Below are 9,644 nucleotides of genomic sequence, written 5' to 3' on the forward strand. Positions count from 1 at the left end.
GCTCCCTGGGCGCCTCCTGTGGGCCAGGCCTGCAGGAAGACGCCGCTCTCCCAGCCAGGGTCTGGGCGCCAGAATTCTTTCGAGACTTAATTTCCCCCCTTTGTGTCCAGACTTAGCAAGGGCTCTTGTGGGGCCCTCCTCGTTCGAGCATGCGGACCACAACACCCTATCGTGATTTCCGCGCCACATATTCTGAATGCTCGGGAAATGCTTCCGGATGTCCAACTAAAATTTGAATAAGTAGCCTGACCCGGCTGCAGGGTGTTCTCAGAGGCTGTCTCTGGCTGACAGCTGTGGGCGATGAGGTGCCTCTTATGCTCTTTCATTGCCCCCTCCTGCAGTCGGCGCAGTCAGTGTAGGAGAGCACTTCCTTCTCGGGGTTTGAGGATGGAGATAAGAAGTGGTCCCAAAACACTAGCGCTACAGTACTTCCCTTCAGGGACGGGAGTCTCTTTGCTGCGTTACTTCCCACAGATAGTTTCACTTTCAGTTCCTTTTTGTTATTGTTGTTGCCACTTTATTTTGGAACACGGGCTTTTCAAGGCTGAACCGCTAAAATTTTTCTTGGATAAAAAGGTTTGGGGAACCATATGGGTAGAGAATTTACAAAAATGTGCCTCTTGCATGTCGGGATTTTATTGTTTTATATTGTATAGCAACTGTGTCTTTTATACTGTAGACAGTATTTTATACCGTGCAGCATTCTGGAGGCATCTGCTTGCTCTGCTCAGTCCTTTGTTTTTCCTGTCCTCTGGCAGGGTGTCAGGGTCCTCGGGCAGGCACCTTGTAGATGGATTCTTCTTCTATTGTCTTTTCTCCGTCAGAATCATGACCCTGGAGTTTTTTTTCTCTTCTTGCTGAGGTTCGGTTGAGTTGGAGTTGTCATGGCAACATTTTAGCAACTGTATTGGTGTATACTGTACATTTTAGCAACTGTGTCCTTCTACACTGCTACTGGAAGGCTTGATGAATAGAATAGGCCTGAATGCGATGCACTTGGGCATTGCATTTTCTAACAGATGATGTAAATCTGGAACTCCAAAACAAGAGTCCTGTCAGTAAGATGGGGCCCAAGAACAGAACAGAGATTTTTTTGTTGTATATTTTGTGTTTGAAAAAAGCTGGAAGAAGCATTAGTGTCCATGATCCTGGTGTTTTGTTTCATTTTGAGACAGGATCTCACCATGTAGTTCGGGTTGGCCTTGACCTCACTAGGTAGCCCAGGCTGGGACACCCCCGCCTCCCCTTTTTGTAGCAGGGATGGAGCTCAGCCTCATACTTGCCAGGCAGGCACTCTGCTGCTGAGCTAAAACCCCAGCTTGAGTTTTTTGATAGTGGTGGTCCTGACATACTCCCTCCCGCATGTAGCTGTTGTTATGGCAGGTCATAATAGCTTTAATAACAACCCATAATAACTTTAACAACAGCCCTTCCAAAAGTATGCTGTTTCTCAGTTTTCTAGTGTAGTTATCCCCTCTCCACCAGAAGTTCGAGTTTGAAGCCAGGGGATGAAGAACACTTATTTGTAAAGCTACTGTATCAATCATTGCAGGGCAGAGCAACATCAGGGTGGGTGGGGCCTGGTGTTGCGGTGCACTCCTGTGATCCCAGTACTAGAGAGTCTGAAGACAGGAGGATTGCCAGGAGTTCAAGGCCTTCCTGAACTACATGAGACTCTGTCTCAAGAAAACAAAAACAAAAAGCCATCAGAATGCATGAAGCTGATTGTCCCCTGCAGATGATTGGATTATTTTACTGGCTGTGTGTTCACTAGAGCCTAGGTTCTAGAACATGGGTGGGACCCATGGCTTGCGTCCCACAGCTGGCTGTTGTCATTGAAAGCGCTAAAGGTTTGCCATCACTGTTCTAGAACTAGGGAAGCTAGTTTCTTGGACTCACTGCAAACTGATTTCTATCAGGACAGCACTGAAGCCTGGGAGTCAGGAGATACAAAGACCTCCACAAGGACCATTTCCTCGGATGTGCCCCCTCACAGAGAGATGAAGGGGTGAGTAAGGAAGAGACGGCCCGTGAGGAGAGGTGGGTGGCCTGGGAGAATGCCAAGTGACTACAGGTGATAGCTCCAGAGCTCTCAGTTCAGATCTCACCTCTGTCACTTACCAGCTGTGTGATCTGGTTTCCTTAGGAACCATTTCCTTAGAAATGGTGCTTCCTATGTCATGGTGCTGTTATTGGTATTAAATATGATAGTGTATGTTTAAGTGTTTAGTTTAGTGTCTGAGTACCTAGTAAACACTCCGTGAACCCTAGTTGTTGTTATTCTAACCTAACCCAGCCAGTAGTGAGTTTGGGAGCCGTATGTTGTGGGACAGTGAGTTTCTCACTTTTGGGGGCGGGGTGTACCAGGGATCAAACTCTGGACCTTGCTCTTGCGAGGCACCTCTGAGCTAAATCCCCTACCCATCACTTATTCTTTTCTTTCTTTTTTTTCTTGTACCACAAACAGGCAGCAGAAAACAGCTGAAACAGAAGAGGGGACAGTGCAGATTCAGGAAGGTGAGTGTTGAGACTAGGACCAAAACCAGGTGTGGTATCACAGGCCTCTCATTCCAGCACTCTGGGAGGCTTTAAGTTCCAGCTCAGCCTGGGTAACTTAAAGTCCTAATGAGAACTTGCTCAAAATAAAAAAAAAAAAAACTACTGAATATCTAGCTCATGTGAAGGCCTTGGGTTCAATCCCCAGAACTAAGCAAACAAAAAGACAAGGAAAAATATTTATTTATTTATTTTTTAAATTTTTATTGAGTTTATTGGTACAATCTAGGTATACAATACAATTACATTCATTATTGGGATCCTGTACCTTTACATGATAGGTCTTGATTCTCATTTTTCCCCTTGTCCCTGCCCTCCCTTCACCCCCCTCTTCTCCTCCCCATTTACAAACACTTTATTTCCATTTTTTTCATTTTCTCATATTTTTTTCCTCTCCCTTATTACCTTTCCCCCACCCTTCCCACTTTCCCTACACCTTTAGCCCTTTACTTCCTATTTCACATTATTAATTATCTCATTAGGATCCTGTGTGCTATTATAGTTTTTCACACCAGAGAAACTATTCGGTATTTCAGTTAAAGAAATCTCTATATGAACATTAAAATTAGGGAATCCTAAAATAAAACTAAAAAGGAAAGTAAAAGAGAAAAGGCAATGATGTAATATTAAAATAATTGACAAGGAAAAATATTAAAAAAAAAACAACAACAAAAACAAAAATCAGGACCAAGATCAAGAACCCATCATGACTTCCTTCCCTTCCTGACTAGCCCACCTCCTGTGCACCTTCCTTCTTCTAAATAACATGTGAGTAGTACAGAGTGAGGAAGAGGGGCCCTTAACTCCCTGGCTCTTTTAACTCAGGTGCAGTGGCTACTGGGGAGGACCCAACCAGTGTGGCTATTGCCAGCATCCAGTCAGCTGCCACCTTTCCTGACCCCAACGTCAAGTACGTCTTCCGAACTGAGAATGGGGGCCAGGTAAGGGAGGGAGCCAGGTGGCTGCAGGTGTTACTTGGGGCTGGGGTTGAGGGAGGTAATTGAATGTGTCTTGGGAGACCTGGCTCGGAGGATGAGGTGACAGTGTGGGACTCTGGTGGGTGGGAGCTATAGGAGGCTTGGAGTCGGAATTGATGTGGGGTAAAAGTTGGCTGAAACCATTGTATGGGGAAAGAAGGCTGGCTGTGTCTGCAGAAGACCTGTTGTGTTTCCCTGTCCAAGGGAAGCTTTATTATGGGCCCTGTGATTCTCAGTGCTTATTCTTTTCGTTTTCCTTTTCTGTTCTCCCTTCTCTGCTTCTAGGTGATGTACAGGGTGATCCAGGTGTCTGAGGGGCAGCTGGATGGCCAGACTGAGGGCACTGGAGCCATCAGTGGTTACCCTGCCACTCAGTCCATGACCCAGGTACAGGGGTATGGGCTATGGAGGGTCCAGAGCTGAGCAGTAAGAGGAAGAAGGGAAACAGTGGGATGGGGGTGAAACTACATACAGTGGGGCATCTTGGTCTGCCTTGACCCAGGGTACTAGGCTCATCCTTTCTAGCTATTTTCCCTTCCCTCCTGCAAGGGATAGAAGCTATAGAGGGGTACAACAGGAAGACGTATCTGACTGTCACTGGACTCTGTTCTCTTGTTCCTTTTCCCAGGCTGTGATTCAGGGTGCTTTCACCAGCGAGGATGCAGTTGACACAGAGGGGACAGCTGCTGAGACGCACTATACCTACTTCCCCAGCACTGCAGTGGGAGATGGGGCAGGGGGTACCACTTCGGGGAGTACAGCTGCTGTCGTTACTACCCAGGGCTCGGAGGCACTGTTGGGACAGTCCACTCCTCCCGGCACTGGTGAGCTATGGCACAAGGGTACCAGCTGGAGGGAATGGGACATGCCGTGGGATGTGGCAGGGCCTGTGGGCCTTTACTCTTGACCCTTGGTCATCACTAGGGCCTGGGCAGTGAGCCTGAGGCTGTCCTACTAGCAGGAGGGAGCGCAGTCTTGTCAGAGAAGGGCCCCAGGCGCTGGTGAGGTTCTTCGCCCCAAGTCCTGACAGAACCTACCCCGCATCTTCACAGGTCAGTTTTTTGTGATGATGTCACCACAAGAAGTATTGCAGGGAGGGAGCCAGCGCTCGATTGCCCCCAGGACCCACCCTTATTCCCCGTGAGTGACCCAGTGTCTTCTCAGTTTCCATGAGTGGTCTTAATACCTGCTAAATCTTGGCTAATTCCTGACCCCAGATTCTAATCTTGTTTTTTTGTCCTCTCCTCACTCTGGCCACCCTGTGCTCTGTTGTCAGGAAGTCAGAAGCTCCAAGGACCACTCGGGATGAGAAACGCAGGGCTCAGCATAATGAAGGTAGGTCCGATCCAGGTGCAAAGCCAGGAGCTATCTGGTGAGATTGGGCAGCGGTGATGTCTAGGGAGAGGAGGCCTGGTCAGGCCCTGAGTTTTCACTGAGTCAGTTTGTCCTCCACTTTGGCCCACAGTGGAGCGCCGCCGCCGAGACAAGATCAACAACTGGATTGTACAGCTGTCCAAGATCATCCCGGACTGCTCAATGGAGAGCACCAAGTCTGGCCAGGTCATGGAAAGACCCTGGAGGGGACAGGAGGCCTGAACTCTGTCTCCTGGTATTGTTTGCATACATGGTAGAGAGCAGGCCACAAAAGGCAGTCATCTTTTCATATCCTTTTCTGAAGCTCCTGTATCCTTGGGAGATGTGACACCACTGTTTTTAGGGGAGAGGAGGAGGGATGACGTCCAGAATGTGATGATGTTTTTGCAGAACAAGCTGGATAGCTTAAATCCTCATCTCATTTTGTTGGCTTTGTGTTGCAGAGTAAAGGTGGAATTCTGTCCAAAGCCTGCGATTATATCCAGGAGCTGCGGCAGAGTAACCACCGGCTGTCTGAGGAACTCCAGGGGCTAGATCAGCTGCAGCTGGACAACGATGTGCTTCGACAGCAGGTCAGACCCCCAGCCCTGGGACAGTGCCTGCCTTGACTCTTGTCGCCAGCAACCCAGCGAGGGACTCCCTCTGTTCGCCGCTGAGAGCACCTCACATTTTCCTCCTCACTAGTGGATGTCTGAATGAGTTTAGGGGCTCGGCAGGGCTGACTTTTCTACCCATTCACCTTACCGCCTCCTTCCCATGCCAGGTGGAAGATCTTAAAAACAAGAACCTGCTGCTACGAGCTCAGTTGCGGCACCACGGATTAGAAGTTGTCATCAAGAATGACAGCAACTAACTATGGGGACTCGGGCTTTGGGCCTGAGGACTGCACATTGCTCAGGAGCAACAGTCTGATCCCATCTCCTTTCCTTCACCGCCCACCTCTGGCACGGGTCTGGGGGAAGTTCGGAAGGCGTGTCTTTGACCTGAGGCTCTGCAGTGTGTGAAACCGGCTGTGCACTGACAGCCTTGCCCGCCACACCGTGCAGCCCTTGGGCCCTTGCGCTCCTCTTGCACAATGCATGTGCTGTCTCCATGCCAGATACGGGACACACGCAACTGAGGGGCTTGCCCTGTGCTTGCTTAGAGTGCCCAGCAGAGGGTCTGCTGACGGGCTGCCCTGGCTCACCCCAGGATTCTGGCGCTTCACTGGTTCTTCCTTTCCCTGCAGCTGAGGTTCAGGGGTGCACCTGGCAACGGGGGAACAGGCTTAATGAAGAGTTGGGGTGGATGCTTAGCAGTGTCTGCATCCCCACGAAGAGGAGGTTGGCCATTGCGCAGCTAAGGCCGATGCAGAAGTCTCTGAAGCCAGGGAGAACAACAGGCAGGGCCCACATGGCCCTTTTCCCTTGTGGGAGTGGTTCTTGATTTTTTTTTCCCTTTCTTTCCTTCCCTTCTTCCCTCTTCCTTTTTTTTTTTTCCTTCAAAGATAAACGTGTTTAGAGCCACAATTGTCTGTTTTGTCTATTTTTCCTCCTTTTCTGGGCCCCTGAGCAGAAGGGAGGGCACATTGTCCTTTGACCAGTAAGAGCTGGGACAACGTTAGGGTGGGGTGCTGCTCCTGAAAGCATTACCCTAAACCTTAAACCCGGTACCTGTGACAGACGGTGTCGTTTCCGGCCCATGTGGGGCAATCGCAAGGATCCCTCAGGTGGGCTGTGGCGAGGCAGCGGAACAGGTGCCGCGGGCGCTGGGTGCAGGCGGTGCTTTTGCTTCCGGTTCCGGTCTTAGCTCCGGGGAGGAGGGGGAGATGCTGCAGGCATCGGGGCACCGGGCTGCGTTCCTGCGCCTCCTTGCGATCTCAACCACTGTGCGCACCATGGCTGCAGGTACCTCCCAGGGGGACCTGGGCCGGAGTCTCCGGCCTGTGGCCCCGGGAGTGAGAGCGCGGGAGGCCCGCTGTGGAGGAGGAGTGAGGGCCGTGGCTGGGAGGTCCCACGCTCCTTGTCCTTTGCAGGCTGGGCCAGGTGAGCGGCGCGGTGGCCCCCGGTGCCTCGCAACCCCCTCTCCTGAAGGCTTGCACAACCCTCTTCTTCAGGTCCCACAGTGTCGCTCCCTGAGCTCCGGTTGCTCCTAGCTTCGGGCCGGGCCCGGCTCTTCGATGTGCGATCTCGGGAGGAGGCGGCTGCGGGGACCATCCCCGGGGCGCTCAACATCCCGGGTATGGGGTCGGGAGGAGACGCCGGTGTTGGGGCAGAGCTAGTCAATTTAGGATGGCGGTGGGGATCGGGAGGTCTACATTCCCTTCAATTCCCTTGACTGGCTCTCAGCTTCCCGCTGAAGGGGTGGTCAGAGGCGGGTCCTGCAGCAGAACCGGTCTGTCCGGTTTGCGGGGACCAGTGGGGAGGGACAAGCAGCCCCTCCCTCCGCTTGACCTCCCAGAGGCCGGACAATCGATCGAGTCTCCTCAGTCTGCTGGAGACCTGGGAAGCCGCTGTTTATGTCTCGAATTCGAAGGTCGTTTGGCGGACTTCTAACTAGGCGGCTGCTTTTGCCCTTGAGTTTGGGATGGGGCAGGAGATGGCCACTATCTGTTGTTCTGGGGTCCCTGGAAATTTGTTCTTCGGCCAGGACCCAGCTCGGGCAGGCCCAGCTCCTGAACCTAGGAGCACCGTCGCTGCCACTGCTGGCTTTCTTCACCTCTCACCTTCTGGCCCCTCTCCCAGTGTCCGAGTTGGAAAGTGCCCTGCAGATGGAGCCGGCTGCGTTCCAGCCTTTGTACTCGGCTGAGAAGCCAAAGCTGGATGATGAGAATCTTGTCTTCTTCTGTCAGAAGGGCAGGCGGGGCTTCCAGGCCACACAGCTGGCCCAGAGCCTTGGCTACACAGGGTACAGGCAGTGCTGGCTGGGATGACTGGGGCCTACCCACCCAGCCTGCCTTCCCTCACCCCTCTTTGCCTTCACAGGGCTCGAAACTATGCTGGGGCCTATCAGGAATGGTTGGAGAAGGTGGGGTAGGCAGCAGGTCGCTCCCTCCCACGGATATCTTCACAAAGGACAAACGACAATGAAACTGAGGTGACTCCTTGCAGTGCTTTGCACATGAATATCAAATAAAGAACATTTTGTCGAAGTATTGGAAGGTCTTAATTTCAGGTGGACTGAAAATAGTTCCACTTGTATTAATCTAGGCTTCATTTCAGCCCTAGATCATTTATCTTTGCAGCATTCATCTACCCCACTCTGAACCACCAGATTTTAACAATTTCTTGAGATGCTGAAATTCTAGAAGAGTTTTCTTTTTAGCCCAGGTTGCATGTACTGGTTTGTAAAGTAGCTTCAAAACAAAGCAACCTTAGGCTGGGGATAGTGGTGAGCTCTTTAGTCCCAGCCACTTGGGAGGTTGAGGCAGGAGGACTGCTTGAGTCCAGGAGTTTGAGTCCTACAATACAGCAAGAACCCATCTCAGGAAAAAAAACTTTTTTGGCCTCGTCCCAGAATCTGGTGGGGGGTCTGGGCACTTGTGGTTTTACAGGCCCCTGTGGCGATTCTTAGTTGTGCAGCAAGTACCACTGCTCTGGACTGGAGGTCAGCAAACTGACCCCCAATGTCTGTCCTGCTGCGGTCATTGTTTTACTTTATTTTCAAGATGGGGTTTTTCTATCTAATCCAGGCTGGCTTTTAACTCATGGTGATCCTCTTGCCCCAGTCTCCCAAGCCCTGGGATTACATGAGTGCATCACCACACCTGGCTGCTCCATTTATATATTGTCTACAACTGCTTTGGGCCAAAATGGCAGAATAGCCAAGCCACAGCTTATGTCCTCAAAAGTCAAAAATGGAGCCGGGGTGTTAGCTCAGTGGTTCCGCCGCCTGCTTCGCAAGCACAAGGTCCTGAGTTTGATCCCTGGTACCAAAAAAGAAAAAGTAAAAAATGGGTACTATCTGAAACTCTAGAGAAAATGTTTGCCAACCATTCTTCTACACCAGTGATGGCAAGCCTTTTAGAGATCAAGTGCCCAAACGGCAACCCCAAACCCACTGATTTATTGCCAAGTGCCAACACTACGATTAAACCTGAATCCTGAGGTTTCATTTTAGAAAAAACAGCTCATATACTTGGCTCATGTGCCAACAGTGGGCTCTGCATATCTGCTGTGACAAGTGTGCATAGGTTTACCACCCCTGGTCTAGACCCAGCTCCACAGACTCAACCTAACATTCCTCAGAATGTCCCTGGGTTGAGGAAAGGAAAAAGCAAATCCTAGGCTTTGGGTGAAGGAAGCAATGATCACTCTCCCCGCATTCCTATGGACCACAGGTATGAGGAGCCCCTTCTACGCCACCCCAAACAGGTTCTTGTTTTCATCACCGTTTTTTAACCCCCACTTGGATTTAACAAAATTTAATTGATTAAGAAAGATAGGCTGGCACTGGCCTTGAACTCACTGTGTAGCCCAGGCTGGCCTTGAACTCACAGTGCTCCTCCTACCTCAGCGTCCGAGTGCTGATATTATGTGTGCGCTTCACACCTGGACAAAATTTTTTTCGTTGTTTTTCTTTTTTTTTTGAGACAAGGTCCCACTATGTGGTTCAGGCTGGTTTTGAGCTCACTAGCCCAGGTTGGCCTTGAATTTGGGGACTTTCAAGTGCTGGGATTCCAAGCATTTACCACTGTGTCCAACGGAGACCTTTTTTTTCAGTACTGGGGATCAAACTCAGGACCTTGTGCTTGCAAGG

General features: G+C 50.7%; 2 protein-coding genes across 6 annotated transcripts in view; both read left to right on the top strand.

Moving 5' to 3' along the window:
- The window catches only part of Usf1 (upstream transcription factor 1), a 7,243-nt gene extending 826 nt beyond the window's left edge, over positions 1–6,417 (top strand). The window contains exons 2-11 of one of the 4 annotated variants that reach the window (XM_019206402.2): positions 1,925–2,008; positions 2,468–2,517; positions 3,382–3,497; positions 3,819–3,920; positions 4,162–4,357; positions 4,586–4,673; positions 4,810–4,868; positions 4,999–5,093; positions 5,351–5,479; positions 5,671–6,414. In XM_019206402.2, coding sequence (XP_019061947.1) covers positions 2,001–2,008; positions 2,468–2,517; positions 3,382–3,497; positions 3,819–3,920; positions 4,162–4,357; positions 4,586–4,673; positions 4,810–4,868; positions 4,999–5,093; positions 5,351–5,479; positions 5,671–5,760 — 933 coding nt within the window. In that variant the 5' untranslated portion in view covers positions 1,925–2,000 and the 3' untranslated portion in view covers positions 5,761–6,414. Of the gene's footprint in view, positions 1–1,919; positions 2,009–2,467; positions 2,518–3,379; positions 3,498–3,818; positions 3,921–4,161; positions 4,358–4,585; positions 4,674–4,809; positions 4,869–4,998; positions 5,480–5,670 lie in introns of those variants that run through there. The other 3 variants (XM_010616639.3, XM_010616640.3, XM_033765696.1) reach the window with 3 other exon arrangements.
- A 142-nt stretch (positions 6,418–6,559) lies between these two features.
- Tstd1 (thiosulfate sulfurtransferase like domain containing 1) lies at positions 6,560–8,320 on the top strand. 2 transcript variants are annotated; one of them, XM_010616637.3, is made up of 4 exons: positions 6,560–6,793; positions 7,003–7,125; positions 7,631–7,793; positions 7,871–8,320. In XM_010616637.3, the coding sequence occupies exons 1-4, from the start codon at positions 6,715–6,717 to the stop codon at positions 7,920–7,922; spliced, it is 417 nt and encodes a 138-aa protein (XP_010614939.1). In that variant the 5' UTR covers positions 6,560–6,714; the 3' UTR covers positions 7,923–8,320. The 2 variants fall into 2 exon arrangements, with proteins under 2 accessions (XP_010614939.1, XP_010614938.1); XM_010616636.3 differs by lacking the exons at positions 6,560–6,793; positions 7,003–7,125 and having other exon boundaries at positions 7,169–7,793.
- The last annotated feature ends 1,324 nt before the right edge of the window (positions 8,321–9,644 follow it).

This window comes from Fukomys damarensis, unplaced genomic scaffold (assembly GCF_012274545.1).
Source record: "Fukomys damarensis isolate Sample0158 unplaced genomic scaffold, DMR_v1.0_HiC HiC_scaffold_19, whole genome shotgun sequence".
NCBI classification, from domain to species: Eukaryota; Metazoa; Chordata; class Mammalia; order Rodentia; family Bathyergidae; genus Fukomys; species Fukomys damarensis.